This window comes from Mastacembelus armatus, chromosome 1 (assembly GCF_900324485.2).
Source record: "Mastacembelus armatus chromosome 1, fMasArm1.2, whole genome shotgun sequence".
Lineage (NCBI taxonomy): Eukaryota > Metazoa > Chordata > Actinopteri > Synbranchiformes > Mastacembelidae > Mastacembelus > Mastacembelus armatus.
In genome coordinates this window covers 21,583,188-21,602,686 of record NC_046633.1, presented here as the reverse complement: position 1 = coordinate 21,602,686, position 19,499 = coordinate 21,583,188, and the positions used below count along the sequence as shown (strand labels likewise).

Here is a 19,499-nt window from a genome sequence, read left to right as displayed (position 1 = left end):
CTTAATCTTGTGTGTCCCTGTTGTAAATGTGACTGTATGGAGTTTAGACTAGTGCCAAGTGATACATACATTTTACTAGAGGTTGACTGATCTATCGGCCGAACCGATTAATCGGACGATTTTTTGCACATTTTAATTAATCGGCATCGGTCCATTTCACTGCACATTAGGCCAATTTATAGACAGGCACATCTGCGACCAGTTAAGCGTTGTTGTGGAACAAGTGAAGATGTGTTGCAACAAGCAAGTTGTCACCACCGGTGTTTAGTGAGCTGAAAAGCATCCAAAAACGGTAAGAAAGTACTTATATTTCGTTTTTAATTTAGCCTTATACATTTCATTGGTTGCATGTGAAGCTACTTTTGGAGAGTGATGGTCTGGTCTGTATTGTTAGCGAGCTGTAGTTTAGGCTGTAGGCACAGGTACCAAAATATGCTAACAAGCCCAGCGGCTAAATTATTATAGTCGCATACACACGGCTTCAGCTATTGATGGCCGTTGAAAACCATTCGTTTCCAATGCATAATTACATCGTAGCGTATTAGAATTGATGCTGACCGTCATGTGTGCAACAAATCTTGTTGCATATATTGTTTGTTTACGCATCTTCTTAGATTATGGCCCTTTGAATTATAGCAGTGTCTGTCAACAAACATTAGGATCATGACAGGTACTCTGCAATAAATCAATAAATCCTGTTTTTTTCCAAAACATATTAGGATTGTGATGTGCATGGAATAATGTAATTATAGAAAAAATGAGTTTAAAATGACAAATCTTGTATTGTTTTTTTTTTTTTTTTTTTTTTATAATTATAGTCTGATGGCTGTAAAGAAATTTAACCCAGTATGGCAGTATTTCACTCAGCCAACATCAGGGAAGGTGAAGTGCAATATCTGCAGAAGCTGCTGAGCAGAAAAAGCAAGAACAAAAAATACTACAAACAACAATAATACACTTTTTATTCCTGGGCACTTTTATACCTTGTGAGATGAAGGAGGAAAATTAAAATTGGCCAAAAGAATCAGCATCATATATCGGCCATTGGCTGCCCTGATTTCTAAATATCGGCATCGGGAAAAAACCCATATCGGTCCGCCTCTACATTTTACTAGATCTGACCTAGTACAACTGCTGTTGCGACTTTTACAGAAATGTGGCTAAAGTCCTCATTCATACACTTTCAGATGCAGACAGATTAATTGAAGTGCATGTCTGAAAAAGTTTTATTCTGAAGCAATATGCATAATGATAATGGTTTCTAGGTGCTGAAAAATAACTTTTCCTCCAATTTGATACTTTAATTAAGTACCTTACTAAGTTGATGATGTGAACATATGTCTGTGTTTATCTGTTAATGATGCTTAAGAGTTTGCAGTGACAGCAATGTGACTGGTACCATCACTGTGTGAGATTCAGAAACTGAAATAGCTGACATTCAGTTACACAATTTAAAGTTAAATTCTGAAATCAGCAAAGAGAAACTAGGGAGACTGTGTCTATATAACCTGTGTTTGATAAATTGCTCATACTATCTATCACAGCCATATTTTGTTGCACGTATGGTTAATGAGCATTGTATTTGACTCAAGTCAAACATAACTTTCTGCTCCATTCTGATCTGTGTATGTGAGCAGCTCACCTCATCCTTTCTGTGTGTAGAGCAGGTAGGTAAGGGGCACTCCAGAGAAGAAGAGAGACAAAAGTAAAGACCCTCAGGTTGAGAGTGTAGAGAACTAATAGAGTAAATGTAAAGAAGGATTTAAATTTGAAGGGCTTTATTTTAGACAATAATGAATGATCCTTTTTAAATATACCTATCACCCTCAATGCCAAACCTTTAATTTGTTATGGACTTTTCCAGCACGTCCATTACCATTTGGGTGTTGCACTGTCAAGCAACAGGCCCACATTTGGTACTCAGAACATGGCCTACAATCCATGCTTTGTTTTTATTTTTAGACACAATAGTGTATACAAAGTCTGTTTTGAGTAAGGATCATGTTAAACATTTTGATAAAGCATTGGCTTGTACCTGATATGCTGAAATGTATTTTATCATTTACCATCTAACCACCTTGTGAAAAGCTTGTTTTGACATCATCACTGCTATTTTCTCCAGGCACAGAACTACAAATATTTTAACTAACATGTGATGGCATGATGATAATGACTGCAACAAAAGGCAACTGCATATAAAGATAACAGATGATGCACCACCTTTACCTCTTTTTTTTCTGGGAAAAATCTGTATGCATAGCTGTTGACCAAACATAACGGATCCAACCAACATGTATTTTAGCTCCTCCTTGATGTGTTCATCAAAACCAATATGACAGATATGTTAACATATATCACGTTGATCTGTATAGATATGTCTTATTACATAATCCTAACACAGTGCTAACAAATCTGACAAATACCCTTGAAATGCCTCAAAACAAATTTCTTCATAGTTACTATCACAACAATATTATAAGTGACTTTCAAAAGTTGGAATAAAAATGAGAAACTGAGACGGAGAGATAAAGAGATCCAGTCTGACACTAAATGGCATTCAGCATTTTTTTCTGACTAGAGCTTTATGCTAAACTGCTTCAGTTCATCAAGTTATATTACTGCTCTGTGTGTATGTGTGTGTGTGTTTCTAGTCTGGTTAATAACTTTAACAGTTTTGGGGCCATACTCAACCTGTCAGTTAGACAGGCAAACTTAGACTGAATTGTAATTTCTAATAAATCTCAATGCAACTGGGCAGAGGAGGATGAGCACTTTTCTAACTTTGTCTCTTAAGACTTTCACTTTCAGATGAATTTTTCTACCTTAATAACTAACAGAGCCTTGAGGTTAGAGATGCCTGCCTCCCAACACCACCATCTCTACCACCCTATCACACCTTCCTCTAGCTGCATCTATAATATTGCTCCAAAGTCTCCAAGGTGTCACTGTGTTTGACTGAGTGAGCACGAGAAGAGCTAGAAGGACCATGGTGATAACTTGACATTCCCTGGACAAATAAATGCTTCCAAAAGGCTATTTTAACATAATTCAATAATTCATAACCAGTTTGATTATTTCTAGGTGTAACTTCACCTAACGAGGACTCACTCAGGCCCCAAGAGCACCATGCTCTGTCTCTCTTTCCCAACATGACAAGTACTATCAATAAGGTACCCTTATAACAGCCTCTCTACCATGCAGAGAAACACAAAAGAAGTGTGTGCTACCACATATTAGCTATACAGTGCACACACAAATATAGTCTTCAGTCCTGTGTAGAGTGTCAATACTGGACTAAGAGAAAACCATCAGATAGCTGTGGTAGGCAACATGTACTGTAAACACAGTCACAAAACCACACACCCATAGCTACACATACACCGAATCTAAAATACATTCAGTTGTTACACCATTTAAAGCTCTAGCTGTTTCGGCATTAGGAAATGCTCCACTATTAAGCTTTCAATCTAACAATGTAGTTACGTAGTCAAGACTGTGTCTATGTTAAGTGCGTTTTTGTATACTTGCACATTTATATGTGTAGCTGTCTGTATGCCTGTGTGTGTGTGTGTGTGTGCATGGCCTGCAAACCGTCACAGCGACACAGGCCTGCCTGGGAGGATAAGAATGTGATGTCTTATCTGCCACAAGCCAGACAAACACACATTCTCAGACATGCACATACAGACTTGCACACAGAGGGATAATATGCCACCTCACATCAGCTATACAGCAAGGCCTGTCAGTGTGGGGACATGTGGGAGGGGCAATAGTGGGAGGGAGTACAAGAGGCGGAAAGTTGAAGGATAAAGAATGAAAATGGGAAATGAGATAAGAAAAAAAGAGACAGCATTTCCCTCCAGAGATAAAGAGGAAAGGGTCAACGATCATAGAAGAGGAATGGTAGCCATTATGAGTTGGACTGTCTCGGAACAAAAGGTCTTACTATTTATCTCAACATTGTTTTCCTGACGCAACAGTCTGACAGCACAGAGATTTTATCATGCTTGATTTCAACACTTAAACATAAACCAATCTGTGTGTTTGTGACTGACACAATAACGCCACCTTTATGTCATATGGGATCTATGGTAGATGTATGTATGGAAAAGACTCACACATTTACAACTCGCAAGGGTTCACACCACAGGACAACTCTTAACGTTGGTTATGTATTGTAACCCAAGATTCTGTGAATTGGGCACAGCCCTCTGGGCTATTGCTATTGGTCTTATCCCGTTCCTCAAGCTAACTATGTAGGCACACATGTGGTGGGCCCCACTCCATCCGAACCATGTGATCTCATCACATCTGCATTACCTATATATCAGTGGAGGTTTAGGCAGAATCTTCCCAAGAAACAGAACCAGCTTTTTCTTTAGCTAGTTCTACTAGTTCTAGTACTCACAGAATCTTGGCTTACAATACATAACCAACGTTTTGTCTCATTGGGCACAGCCCTCTGGGCTGTCTCTATGGATCAAAGCGATAACTTCCACATTGAATGGAGAATCTCCTGTTATATAAGAGTAGTGTGGATGAGGTCACTTGGTTCGGATGGAGGGGGCACACCCCAGGAGGACATAGACAATTTTCTCTTTAGCACTTAGCATGAGGAACGTGATAAGACCCATAGCAATAGCCAAGAGGGCTGTGCCCCAGTGAGACAGAACAACAGAGTTAATTGTGCAAATGTTAAAAATAGTGTGCCCCCCTTGACAAGCTAACACTGCATCCATTGAGTTTGTGTTTATCTTTAACAACTGACAAGAAGTATCAGACGTTGGATACACAGACACTGATATATCAGAGCTTTCAAGAAAATCCCAGTTTCCTTGTCTAAATGCTATTTAAAAGTCATAAACAGGTGATCATGGATACTTCAGTCTGCTATCAATGTGGCATAAGAACCTAACTAACAGAGTGAGTAACTGGTGTCTCAGTAATAACGTGACTACCACAGTTTACAAACTAAAAGAAAGACCTAGTGAGTCAATGACTGACAGACAGCCTCTATAAAAACTTTCAAATGAAGTGGCTCAGTGAATGGAAATTATAAAGTGATCAAGCAATGAATGCCAGGATTTATTGCGTGTTGATAGTGGCTGACTAACATATGAGTCCCTAGGTAACTGTATGTAGCTAAGTGGCACTCAGGGATAATATCAGAATAAATGACTGAATGATGGCATGAATGATTTATTGAGTAGGTTAATGACTACCCAATTTGTTAAGTGACTGACTCACTGGCGAACTAAGCCAAAAAGAAAGACATTTCAGAATTCCTACACCTCTGACGAATGGCACAGGGAAATTAATGTTCACAACAACAAGGAAACATCCAGCAGTCCTCAGATTTAACAGGGTTGGCCCAGAAACTAGCCTCAGAAATGTCAGGAAAATGGCAAAGGAGTCAGGGCGAAGGGACAAAGGGAAGGAAGATGAAAGCACAGAGAAGAAGGTGAGGACATGATGAAGGAGAGTAATAGCAAATGAAAAAAGTAAAGAGAGATCATTTCATGACACCTTGTAATTATAGAAATGTCAGAGGTATGCCAAAAAGGGTGGTTGAAAAGAAAAAAAAATAGAGGGGAGGTGACATGGGAGGGGAAAGGGGTGGATAAGTGGATTGAGAACAGTAGATGGAAATCCTTTTGCCACTCAGAAAATTTGTTATAGAAATGTTGGACAGGGGAGTAAAAGGAAGGAAGGGGAGAAGTGGGGGGAATAACAGAAGAGGAAAATGACTTGGGAACACAGGCCATCAGTCATTGGGAAAGCAGGCCTGACACTACTGCATCAATAATTCAGATGGCTATGGCTAATGAGCGAGATCCAAACAAATCAGCCTTGAATTCACTGAGAGAACATTGAAACATCTCACTGCACAACATATGGCACCATTATGGCTGTATTTTAGCTGCAGTTTGGGTTGTACTGGCAACACACAAGGGACTCAGTATTCATATCTTTTGAATACTTGAAACATTCACATTTATTTTCACAAGCGTGAAACATATTCATAAAAGAGGAAAACCAATAAGTAAACAAAGCAACAAAAGGAGAATTTGATGTTTCAGTTGCAGTGTAAAATAAAGTGAGTAATCGATTGTGGACTATTTCATAATTCAGTTCATTAAAATATGAATTAACTGACATTGCAGAAGACATGGATGTGCTGTAGTACCTGGTTTCACTATAAAGTGGAGCCTCTTACTGTTGGATGGACCTTCATGTTTGGTGACGGCTTGTAAACGCTGCACAACAGTATACAGTGCAGCATAAAGTTTCTGCAAATTGACAACAGCTAGCTATCTGAGGCTCAGTTAACTGGTGTTATGTCGAAGTCTACAAACCCAGTGGGATGTGTTCCCATTAATAGCTTAACCCGACAATAACTTCATCTTAACGGTAACCAAGTAGAGGCGCCACAGACAACGTGGCATGATGTACTAATTGTGTGACATTTCCAGGGCATTTTGTCCTATCTAATGTATGCTCTCCAGCAAAGTGTTTGTTATATTTAATACTTTGAATTTTCAACAGGCCAGTCGCTGAATAGCAACACACAAGCTGAAAAAGAACTCCAGTGTGGTGTCTGGCTGTGGACAGATGACTGTAATTAACACACACAAACACACATATGCAGGCACAGACAGTAAAAAACTTTGTTCATCCTATCTATACACACTGACAACTGCATCTACACACCATGAGACAATACTGAAGCTGCAATCCAGATTCTGCAAACAGCAAAATAACATTCGTCTATACATTGTAGATGTTAAATAGAAGGTTTACAGCTGGATTTACAGCACATTAAAATATGCCGGAACCCCATTTGCCAACTTGGATGAAGTAATTGTTTTGCAACACGTCACACTTATGTTAGCTCCAGTCTAAGAGCATCAACCCAAACACAAACATGTCACAGCCCTAAGCTCAAATGAATTAAAGTGATGAAATGTGAATGCTGTGCTGTAAATGTGCATGCTGTAAATCAAAGGTGCATTTGCCTGAAGTAGACAAATTACTCTAAACATTTCAAAGCTTCTGGTGTCAAATGTCAATGTCAATGTTAAAATAGTCTTCCCATTTCTTCCTCTTGGGGACCTTTTTCATATCTTCCCATTTGCTTTCTCCCAACTGTAGGTTTCCTAACAAGGCAAGGAATGGAATAGTAACCAGAGATGGTTCATGCACATACATCACACATCAGGATTCAAAGTACTTACAGCATCTATAGCACTATGGAAACAGGTTTTTGAATAAGTTCCTTAAGACGACAACAACTCTGTAAGAACAGAGATGGTGTTGAGGAACACTGTTTGAGTGAAATATTTGCAGTATCTCAGTGATCATGTATGGATTTAGTAAGTTCTCATCCGATTTCAATTTTCACATTTAAAGAGAGTTCTACAAATATATACAGTGCCTCTTGAAAGTTTGTGAACCCCTTGAGCTGTTCAGAGTTTTCTGTTGTATTACCATAATTTTCTTACTTTTACATCACCTGCTTTTTATAAATGAAATGTCAGATGTATGTTGATCAACTGCATATGTTCTTTTAGAGGGAATTTTGTAAGTAGCCAAAAAATTACATGAAAGATTGACTTATTGTATGTGCAAAAGTAAGTGAACCCCCTGCTGCATTGGTAAAGCCCAGTGAGTAACAGATTCAGGTGAAACACATTTGGGTGCTTAATTAATCAGTTAAGCAGACCAATCAAATTAGACATCATTAGGAATGTGATTGGGCAATACTGATTAAAAGAGAGTGGAAACCAACCAAACCACTGTGGTGCCAAGGAGTCACACAATGTCAAGAGGAAAGGAGATATCCAAGGACATCAGGAAGAAGGTGGTGAATGCCCACCAGTCTGAGGAAGGCTATAAGACCATCTCCAAGAGATTCCAACTCCATCCATCCACTGTAAGACAAATCATCTACAAATGGAGGGCATTCAACATGACCACAACTCTGCCTAGAAGTGGACGCCCATCAAAATTATCATCAAGAAGCACCAGAAAAATAATAAATGAGGTAAAGGCCAACCCACACATCACCTCTAGAGAGTTGCAGACCTCTCTGGTAGCATCTGGAGTAAATGTACATGCGTCTACAATCAGGCGAAAATTGAACAGGCATGACATTTGTGGGAGGGCTGTTAGAACAAAGCCTCTGCTCTCAAAAAGAACGAAGCTGCCCGCTTCAACTTTGCCAGAGATTATTTGGACAAACCAGAGGCCTTTTGGAAGTCCATTCTTTGGACAGATGAGTCCAAAATAGATTTTTTTGGTCATAATCAAAGCTGCCATGTTTGGAGAAAAGTCAACACTGAATTCCAGGAAAAGAACCTCCTCCCAACAGTTAAGCATGGTGGTGGAAATGTGAAGGTCTGGGGTTGCTTTTCTGCCTCCGGGCCAGGGCGACTCCATATTATTCAGGGAAACTTGAATTCTCAGTCCTATCAACAAATTCTTGAAGAGAATCTCCTGCCATCAGTCAGAGAGCTGAAGCTGGGCCGAAAATGGGTGATGCAACAAGACAACGACCCCAAGCATTCAAGCAAATCCACCAAGGAATGGTTTAAAAGAAAAAAGGTTAACACTCTTGATTCGCCTAGTCAAAGTCCGGATCTCAATCCAATCAAAATGATGTGGCTAGACCTGAAGCGGGCGGTACATGCCAAATGTCCTTCCAACCTCTCTCAACTGGCTGAGTTCTGCAAGGAGGAGTGGACAAAAATCCCCAAATACAGATGTCAGAGACTGGTCAGTGGTTACAGAAGACGTTTGGTTGAAGTAATGGCTGCAAAAGGAGGTGCCACAAGCTACTAAATAAAAGGGTTCACATACTTCTGCACAAGTCAAATTTCCAGTTTTTGTGAGATGAACCCCTTTTGTTCAATAAATAACGACAATATATCCTTTTTTTGTTTGTGTCCATCATTTGGAAGTCTACTTCACAAATTGGGTTTTGGATGTACATTTGATTAGGTTATTCTTTTTTTTTTTTTTTACACAAAACCTGATCATGTCTGGAGGGTTCACAAACTTTCAAGCAGCACTGTATTTAAAATATGTCAAAAATCTAATATGAGAGAATCAGTGGTAGGAAACTGTTTTCTCAGTTTTCTCAGACAGTACCTGCCATTACTATAAAATGGGCAGAAAGCTACAATGCAGAATGTGTAAAGAGTAAGCTATGGTTTATTCTCAAATGAACAGGTCAGACAGAAAACCAAGAGTCAATAGTGCTTACACAGTGTTCAGCTTCATAAGCCCCAGTCTAAACTCAGCAAGTGGCCTGGGTTATGCCCTGAAGGGCCTACCCAGTAGTTTATTGTGCCTCTGTGTGCAGAGGTAGCAGGCTTTTATTCCTATCCACTTATTAGACTGGTCCCTGAGTGCAGCAACACGCCTGCTACTTTGCAATCTCTCTCTTTCTGTAGATATATAACTCTCTAGATATATAATTCTCCTTGCCTCAGACTCACTGCCCTGGACTTTTTTCTCTCTCTTTACCTCCCCTGACTCTGTATGCCTCAGTATAGGAAGTGCTTACATTGGTCCTTTCTTTGTGCTGTCGTCAGCCTTAAGACAGAAACACAACACAAGCTAGATATAATATCTAGCAGAGCTGAGGTGATGAACGAGGGAGTATTGAAGGGATATAAATATTCTTTCTCTCTCCATGATTATTTTTTCCTCTCCCTAAGGGGCAGATAGCAGAATTTAAAAAGGCAGGGGTCCAGCACTGCTGCCCCAACTTTTTTTTCTTGCTATCTGTCATAGTGCTGATGCTTAACTTTCTCCGTAACATCTCATTTTACCCTTTCAGAGTCCATGGATCTATCCTGATTAACTCTAAGTAAAGAAATACATGGAAAAGGAACATTTTCTGTGCTACCGTACATATTAAATATCCTGGGGCATGAATATCAGTGCCTACAAATTGCCACTGTTGGTGCTCTGGGGTCTGGCTTTGACAGTAGTACTGTTTTCCATCAGCATTATACACCATAATATTGCTGCAAAGTGTTGTACTGTACTGTGCTGATGTGAAATTCCATCGCAAACTCATGAAGTAAGATTACTAGGCCAACTAACTCTTCCATCTAAACAGAGCCAGTGCATGACAGGACCCACCCTCAGCTGAACTCTGCTGTCAGTCAAATGTTTTGTTAAAGATATGATTACATGAGGAGACATGAGATATTTAAGACTAACTGTGCAAGTTTCTTATTGCTTTATGTAGTTTTTTCTCTGTGTCAATGATTGTGAACCAGAGTTGTAAAGAAACAATTAATTCATTGCATTTGAGCTACAAACATACTGCTTTTGGAGCTAGTGTAGAACACTTACAATGGTGCCTCTTTATACCTTTGTTAGATACCTTTAGATTCAAAGCTGTGTTGTGGTCCCCTATGAAAATTCTGCTCCAAAAAGGGATTGCTCCTCTCTATTAGATGATCAGCAGACAAATGAAGTCAGTAAGTAAATCCAAAAGAGATAAATTATTAGCAACAAAATGGAGAATCTGGTCTTACAAGAAAAATGGGTAACTAGTCTGAGTATTACTTTAGTCCCTGAATTGTGTTTTGCTGCTCATATAAAGATGTCTGCTAAATCTGCTTCCTAGAAATGTTGCCCTTTTTTAAACCAAAATGATGTAGTATAACTAATCCATGCCTTTATTGATTATTGCAATACCAGTTTTCAAGAACACATTCTGCCAGTTTTAACCAGTTTTAGAATTGATTTTAAGGTACTTTTATAAGCTTAGAAAGCTTGAAATTGTGAACTTTTAAATCCATATACCCCCATATAAGCTCAGAGGTCCTCAAATTCTGCTCTTTGAACTGTGCTTACAAAAACATTGCAGATGCTGCTTTTTCAATCTAAGCCCCCAATCTATGGAACAGTAGATATAAAACTGGCAACCCCTGTTGTGGCCTTTAAATAGCAGTTGAAAACTTACTTTTCTAACTTTTAATTAGTGTTAGTGTTTGTGTTTGTATTTTCTTTATCTGTTTTCATTTTATGGATGCATTATCTTTTTATTGACTCTTGATTTATTCATAGCTTTTAATGTTTTATGGTAGTGAGCATATTTGATCGTATGACTTGTGTTATATAAGAATATTCATTGACTGATTGATTTTAATGCAGACTTAGGAATAAAATTTGTAATTTACAAAGAAATATTGTGATGTTTGAATGTTTAAGGCCAGCTTTACTTATAACTTTTAGCGAATGTATAAAGTAATTAGATCCCTGGGCAAGACAAAGTGCAGCTTCACCACTTTGTCCATTTCCACCTAAATAAGACCTTTCTCCACCTCCTCTGCCATGGCTCCAGGCAGGCAAATGGGAAAGTACATTATGACCTCTCAATATCTCTCCTATGGCTCATTGAAAGTATGTCTGTGTGTGTGAGTGCTTGTGTAAGTATGTGTGGCTAGTGCCCCTCTGTTACTTGGTACAGATTCAGATGCTTTAGAAAGGATGGACTAAAGTTAAATTTTGGCATACAAAATATTCAACGAAAGTGTTTAAACAGAGCTGTCTCAATGTTAGCGAAGCAAACTAAATACTAGCAGAATCAGTTCCAGCTGGGTAAATGACAAAAATGCTTTTTCTGTCACTCATTTGATTATGTAGAGGTGTCCTTGAGCTAGTCAGCAGCTAACAGCAGACTCTGACTATAAAAGGAAGCTCCCTAGTGTATGGGAATGTGAAGCAAGGCATTGCTGAAAATAAGCACTGATGTCAGTAGAGTATCCCTGGGTAAAAATAAAAGGTTAAAAATATCAAGATACTATTCATTAATAACTGTAAAACTGCAGTTTTAAACTCTGAATCACTGTAAAACTGCAGTTTTAAACTCTGAATCACAACTGTTAAAAATGTTGCAGTTGGATTTCAGTCATCCACAGAAGTTTGGTGTTATTGTTTCTCTCCTAAATGTTAAAATTACAGAAAATGACATTGAAAGGTCTTAATTACATATGCTCCTCGTATTCAAAGTTTTGAAAAAATAAAGTGTTTATAGTAAACTGCAGGGCAAATGTGTCACTGTAAATTACCTATTCATTCTCTCAGTCATTCATATGCTTTTCCATCAGTGGCTAATCTGTCCATTTATTCATCTGTTTATTCTTCCACTCAGTCAACTCTTTGTTCTTCCATTGGTTGACATATTCAATTCTTTATTCATTCATTCCAATATTTGTCCACCTGCCATGTATTTGTCCATACATTATTGTTTATGCATTGTGTGTTTATTCCTCACTTTGTCCACTCAATCAATTTTCTATTCTTATGCAAAGTTGGAAAAGTAAAAACGTGCTGAGGAGGTGGTGCAACAGTAAAGCTACAACAGTACTCTCGCTTGGTACAAAGCCTTTGCAAAGGCTTCCTGCTAAACTCTCATGATTTGAGCCCCAAATTCAAATCTCATGTTAACAGTGAAACATTTCACTATTTCTTTTGCTGTAGACAGGGTAATAGCATGGTTGGCTGCAAAGAGTTTAAAAGAGGATTGTCTCTTAACTATTACTAAATACATATCTAGCTTAAATAGAATGAAGGTTAATGGAAAAGGAGAGCAAAGTAGCATGATGTGCATGTTGTTTCTTCAGTCTGTTCAGTAGAGTTTTATGTTCTCAGCTACAAGACTGAATGCAGAAACTGGCACCACTTCTTGTGCTTCCATCCAATGCTGTTCCCACTTCAGTTAACAGTGTCATTACAAACAGTGCAGGAGAGGTACTCCACAGTGCATTAGGACTTTATCACCAGACTTTGAGGAGGATGCATTCTGTGTTTAGATAGCATGTTTTTATATCACTGATGATGGTATCATATACCAGTAAGGGCATCAGAACTTCAGTGTCACAGGTGAGACTTTGCGTCTAGGCTGTTTAGCTATACAGTTGCTCTACAAGTGTACAGTAACTAGACAGATGCCATAAATTACATAATTTGAAAAACTAATCTAAAACTAATCAACGTGAGATTTATGAAAGCTCCATAGTAAGCTAATAAGTGGATGTCAAGTTAAGTTTTCTTTTTTTCAAACCACTGTTCCCAAAGTAAGCAATGGCCTTTGGCACTCAAACACCACATTCTGGGCCTAGTGATAAAAAGACATCAGTTTTTATTTTTAATCAAGAAAAAATATGTATGTTTAAAAATGCAGGAATCACCAGCACGTATCAAAAGAAAATTAAGATGCTGTTTAATGTCACCCTATAAACACATAGTCACTTCACAAATTAATCAGGCCTCATTAATTGTGAAATAGAAAAACGTTTGTACCCACCAAGACTTTTCCAAGAGTTGGCCATCTGGTCAAATTGAGAAACAAAGCAAGAAGGGCTTTGGTCAGTGAGGTGACCAAGAATCTATTGGTCACTATAAAAGAGCTTCAAAAATCATCTGAAAAGATGGGAGACTCTGCCAGAAGGACCGTCTCAGCAGCTCTTCATCAGTCAGGCCTTTATGGTTGAGTGGCTAGAAGGGAAGCCACTTTGAGGAAAAGACATGATGGAGCTTGGCAAATGACATTTAAAGAACTCTGACAGCATGAGGAAATAGATTATGTGCTCTGATGAGAAAAGCTGAACTCTTTGGGCAAAACTCCAAGCATACCAAGCATTAAGTCTGGTGAGCATCAGCCACTTGCTCCTGGTTAACACCGTCCTAGCAGTGAAACTTACCAGTGGCAGTATCATGCTATAGAGAAGATTCTCAGTAGCAGGAACAGACAGACTACTCAGAGTTAAAGGAAGGATGAATGCAGCTAATTACAAGGAAGATCTGCTCCAGAGTGGAAGAAATCTGAGACTGATGGTGGGCCTATGGTTCACCTTGCAACACAACACAGACCCAAAGCATACACTAAGGCTTTGCCAAATATCAAAGTTTATGCTGCATTGTAATAAGATGATCAATCTCGATGATAAGATCTGGCCATTTTTAATTCGATATGGACATGCCTTCCAGCCAATCACGCAGCAGAAATATAAGACAGAGCAGTGAGGCACAATGAGGTACATGTTTAGAGTTACCACCCACTTGTGACATAAGTTTACTCTAACAACTCATTCCGTCATTGTTTTGACAGAAAGCATGAACAGCCAAATAGTGCATTGCTGAACCTATCATGTGACAAAAAGCAGAGTAGCATATACTACAAAACATAAGATGTATATTTGACAAGAATATATGAGCATTCCACTAAAAACGGGTAATACCACTGTTTTTTATCACCACATGACCAAAGAATTTAGTTTCTGTTCTTGTGTTCTTTTTAGTTTATTACATATAATTATTTTATTTGAAATACGGTTGTATAATGTTCTGTGCCATATTCAGTTTAAAAAGAAAATAAATATTTAAATAAGAATTAAACTTATATCTTTACATGTCACTTAGGAACAATAAGGAACCTTGACTGAAATACTAATTTAGTTTATATAAATATATATATATCAATATCAACTTATATCAAAAAAGAATTATTGTGATTTTTGCCATATCACCCAGCCCTAGCCAAAACAACAAAATCAAATCAAATGATGAACAAAATTGAATACACACGTGGACATGAACAGCAATGAACAGACAACTTGACCAATGTTAATGTAAAAGTGCAGTCTAGTTGTTGTAACTAACTAAACGTTTTGACTGATTGTTTGATTTCTGTTCATTTACAATTAAATGAAAGTCTAAAGTGTGCACAAAGTGAAGGAATCTACATATTGTCTAAAGTGACTGCACTGTGTGTTTTTATGACAGTCCCATCACAATATTACTAATGTAAGCAACAGCCTATTTAAATATTTTCTACTTATAAGATGCACTCCAGAGTACACAGCAGGTGAACAAACACAGGATGTGGACAAACAGGCCTTTCAGCTCAGTGACAAATGACAGATTGAGCAAGCAAAACGCAGCAACATCCTCTTCATTTCCCATTCATCTGAAACAGACCTACTAACGTTATCGCGTCGATGCCATAACCACAAGGCAGCCTCTTACACCAAACCAGTAACGTTAGTTATATGGCTGCTACTGTGGTTGTGGTGTGATGTCGCTAGCATCGTCAAATGTCACCGTTAAGGTAAGTGAGAAACAAAGTAAACAACTTCCCGGACTTACGATTTTCAAAATAAAATCCTTACCGACGGCGCAGCAGCAGTGTTTTACAGGTGGCGGTCTATCGCTAACTTACAGTACATTAGCCGGCGTCCAAGCTAAAATCCTGTATGTACGTTTGTACGCAGAAAACAAGCAAAGCTCAATCAACGATCACAAAACGTAAAAAGACAAATTATCGTAGCAAATACTGTTCCCCAAAGATTGAGTAATCAGAACTCAGCCCCGACCAACTTCCGGTCTAGCTTACCAGCTTGACACACACCGGCATATTCAACCTGTGCAACCGTTGCCTTAAACAACACAATAATATTCACTGAAACATTATTCATTTAGGTGGTTGAAGCCTTACCTCCTTCTTCTTCTGCCCTCCTCCGGGCGGCAGACAGAGCAACAGGAGGAAGAAAAGGGACAGGACTGGCAGGTTAACGAAGGATTTAACCCAAACAGACGCCATGACTGAAAGATGCTCTTGCCTGCGAGACACGTCTCCGCGAACGGATTGGTTACTGAGTGGACCAATCAGAGGAAAGAGGTTTGAAGAGCGAAAGCCTCTGGGTTTTGTAGTTTTTGACTTCGAACACTAACCATAGAATGTAGGATAGATGTTATTAACAGACCATATTCACGTGTTAAGGTCAGATTTTTCTCAAGTGCTAAAACCGCAACGTATTTACAGACAGGTATTATACAGGTACACTGTATTATAAATTATACTAAATGTCCCATCCTGGCTTTTATCTCTAGCAGGTTAGATTAATGTAACGGCCTGTTCACGGGGCTCTCAAAACAAGCCGTAAGGCAGCTACAGTACATTCAGAACGCTGCTGCTCGGGTCCTGACTAGAACCAGGAAGTACAACCACATTACTCCTGTTCTCAGATCTCTGCACTGGCTTCCTGTCTCTCAGAGAATAGACTTCAAAACAGCCCTGCTTGTGTATAAGTCTCTTCATGGCTCAGCACCACAGTACATCTCTGACATGTTGATGGCAATGTTTAAGTCCAAGCTAAAAACTTTTCTTTTTAATGTGGCATATAACATATGACCAGACTAGCCCTGACAGTGATTTATCCAAACCGATCTATCTGCACTCAGTTTCTTCTAATATTAATTTTTAACTTTTTATTATTATTTCTTGCTTATGTATTTTTAACTTGTCTTTTATTTCTGTAAAGCACTTTGAATTACTCTGTGTATGAATTGTGCTATATAAATAAACTTGCCTTGCCTTGATGTGCTCAGCTGTAGTAGAAAAGAAGCAAGCAGACCTCAATGATGACTGACTCAATTAATGTTGGTGTATCAATAACTGAATTGTCTTTCGGCTGCTCCCATTAGGAGTCGCCACAGCGAATCAAATGATCCACATGATTGATTTGGCACATGTTTTACACTGGATGCCCTTCTTGACCCAACCGTCTCACAAGTCTTACTCAGACTTCGGACTGACACTACGACTTTCTCCAAGATTAGGAATGCCTCGGAAGTGATTATTAATATAATGTAAGTATAAATATATCGTAAAAATAGATATGTAAATCTTTTATACAGAAGTAGAATTGTATTTTTATTTTGTATAAGGACCCCCACATATGCCACCTTATTATGCCACTCTACTAAAACCTATGTAACCTATGTACCCACCCATGTAAAAATTTCTAGATTTGCCACTGCTTACCAGGCCTGTCCGTGCTTAGCTTCCGAGATCTGACAGGATCGAGCACTCATAGGACAGTACAGCCTCCGTGTATCCATACTTGAATAAATAAACTAAATGGACTAAATCTGACACAGCCTCCACAACTTAGAAGTTACTTGTTTTCTGGTTGGAACCAATGCAGGATGCGTAATGTTATTTCAGGTTGATTAAACTATTATTTCACCAGAATTTTAGGATGAAGCTGAAACAGCTGACAGAGAATAGTTCTATATGCTGGTATTTGGTAGCATTCTTAATTTTATTATTTTTCTAATGTGAATGTGTTCCAGTCACATTAAATAAGTCAGATGGCTGAATGACTGTGAAAGCGTCTCCTTGATTAAGTTACCGGTCTACAGCTGGCCCTGCTATTTGTCAAAAGTGTGAACAAATGTGACATATGAACCGTTTCTCTGTCTATTATATTCTGGGAGGGGTGTTATTGTCACAGACACTTGATGGAGTTAATTGAGGGGGACAGATGATTTATGTGAAATCACTGGGGGTGACATGTCTCCCTGTTTCCTAGTAAAATTACACAGAGGTACTTTTTCACTAATGGTAATGCAGTACATTGCAATAAATATTAGGCTACCTGTCTAAAATTGTCATTGTCAGAGCACTATTAATTCTGTCTTTTTGATACTATAGCTGACATATATATCTATATACCGTACATCTTTCTGCATTATGCTGAAAGGTGAAAGGCAAGAAACTATATCCTTATTATCTTAACATACTCTCAACATAAAGCATGTGAGTGTCACATTATTTTCTACTTTTCTGGCTATTCTGTGTAATTTCCAGGCTCTATAACCCAGATACAAGGGAAAGGAAGTGGCTAATTTGGCTTACTTTAGAAGAACTTTCTCTCTGCCCTTTAGATTCTGTGCCTATTCGTGCGATTCTACTACCTATCTTGGTTTTTGCTCAGCTTGTGTTTTTGTAGTCTGTGTTCTTTCTAGATGTTCATGGTGGAGAAGAAGACAGATAGCTTAGGTCCTGTTTGTTCCACTTAGAAGTTGATCATCTCCAACCATATTCTTCATACATGTTAATAATCTTTAATGTTCCTAGTGTTAATCTTAATGTTGCTCTATTCTGTACACAAAATATTTATTGATGTTTGTCGAACATTTATTTTTTCCATCCTAGAAAAGAGATAACTCCTCTATTGCTCTTTCTAACATTTCTTTTGTGTTTTCCCATTAAGGGTTTGTTGAGTGGAGTTTCTGTCGGCTGTACAGACTGCAAAGCTTCTTCAGCCAGGTTTTTTCTTTGTGATATTGGGCTATATAAATAAAATTTGACAACCTCTTGACTCAGTTTGGCTCTAAACCACATATGTTTGGGTGGTAAATTGTGTTGAAAATGCACAAAGGCATTTTCTATCATTCATTAAATCCTCAGTACTTCGTCTTCCACAAAAACCACACAATAAAAAATGGTAGAGGGAATATCAGTGCTGATATGTAAAAGATCCAGGGAGAATGGATCCAGCAAGGTGGTGGTAGGGGATGGTGCCAACAGCCCAGTAATGTATAAGTAAATTGTGCAAGGTCTGACCTGCTGGAAGAAATATAAAGAAGGCTCTGTTATTAGTCAGAAGCTCTAAAACCATCTGTCAAATAGAAAGAATAGCAACATGTTAAACATGAAATCAAATTACATACAAATCAAGAACACAAATGAACACTCAAATTAACAAGGGATAAATCATATGATTATGTTTGTATGAAAGTATGCTTTACACAAACTCAATCTCTCTTGTTCTCTCTCTCACATACACACACATAGCTGAAATGAAACGCATGTTGGAATATTAAAGCCAATGCACCGTGAAACAATCAGTACGTGTTGCAGTCTTGTTAAACCACAGTTCATTCACTCCATAGCAGCTCAGTCATGGAAACGTTCCCAGACTTGCTGGGCTTGGTTGCAAAATTTGTCAAATTATTCCCTTGAAATGGCCTCATGTGGTTATTACATGGAGCTAGGGGGCCTGAATATTTTTAATGCAAAGGTCACATAAGTTAATAAGCTGTACTTCAAGCTGCATCTGGGAAAGAACAGGCCTCTTTCACTATTGATTTATCGGTAGATAGTTTTCTCGAATAACATAAACTGTTTTTTTTTTATTGACAATTTATGTCAGAAAATAATTAAAATGTTCAACATTATTCCCCAAAACCCAAGTTGACATATTGAGGACAACAAAAACAATAAAATATTTACAATCAATCAGAAAGAGTCGAATGAGTTTTTGGCAGCTTTGTTTGAGAATTATTTAAATGTTGTAAGTACATTTTCTGTCAATCAACTAGTCACAAATTAGGCTAATCATTTCAGTGCTACACCCACAGGGTGATAAAATAATATTCACATTTACTTTTTCCTTCCTGAATAGAGATGTAGAGAGCCAGATGCATTAAATTCAGAGTGGCACTTTTATATTAAGATGTAATTCTAGTTTATGTTAAAGTGTAGTTTAGAGATCTGTGGTCGTAGTAGTAGTACTGATGACACTAATTGACGCTGCTTCATAAAATGCTTCTTACATTTACTGAGAAGACCTGAAACTGCCTCAATGATTCCTCATCCATTTTATTCAGCAAGAAAGTCAATGTGC

General features: G+C 38.2%; 1 protein-coding gene and 2 long non-coding RNA genes across 3 annotated transcripts in view; 2 read left to right on the top strand and 1 right to left on the bottom strand.

Annotated features, from left to right (window-relative positions):
- The window catches only part of tusc3 (tumor suppressor candidate 3), a 73,101-nt gene extending 57,429 nt beyond the window's left edge, over positions 1-15,672 (bottom strand). The window contains exon 1 of the mRNA XM_026303443.2: positions 15,521-15,672. Within this exon, the coding sequence (XP_026159228.1) occupies positions 15,521-15,625 (105 nt within the window). The 5' untranslated portion in view covers positions 15,626-15,672. The remainder of the gene's footprint in view (positions 1-15,520) is intronic.
- On the top strand, positions 3,873-7,247 carry LOC113128252 (uncharacterized). The gene is made up of 3 exons (XR_003295508.1): positions 3,873-3,939; positions 6,547-6,618; positions 7,153-7,247. It is a non-coding gene; the product is annotated as an uncharacterized LOC113128252 (long non-coding RNA).
- Positions 14,992-18,077, top strand: LOC113128251 (uncharacterized). The gene is made up of 3 exons (XR_003295507.1): positions 14,992-15,133; positions 15,505-15,703; positions 16,510-18,077. It is a non-coding gene; the product is annotated as an uncharacterized LOC113128251 (long non-coding RNA).
- Positions 18,078-19,499: the final 1,422 nt, after the last annotated feature.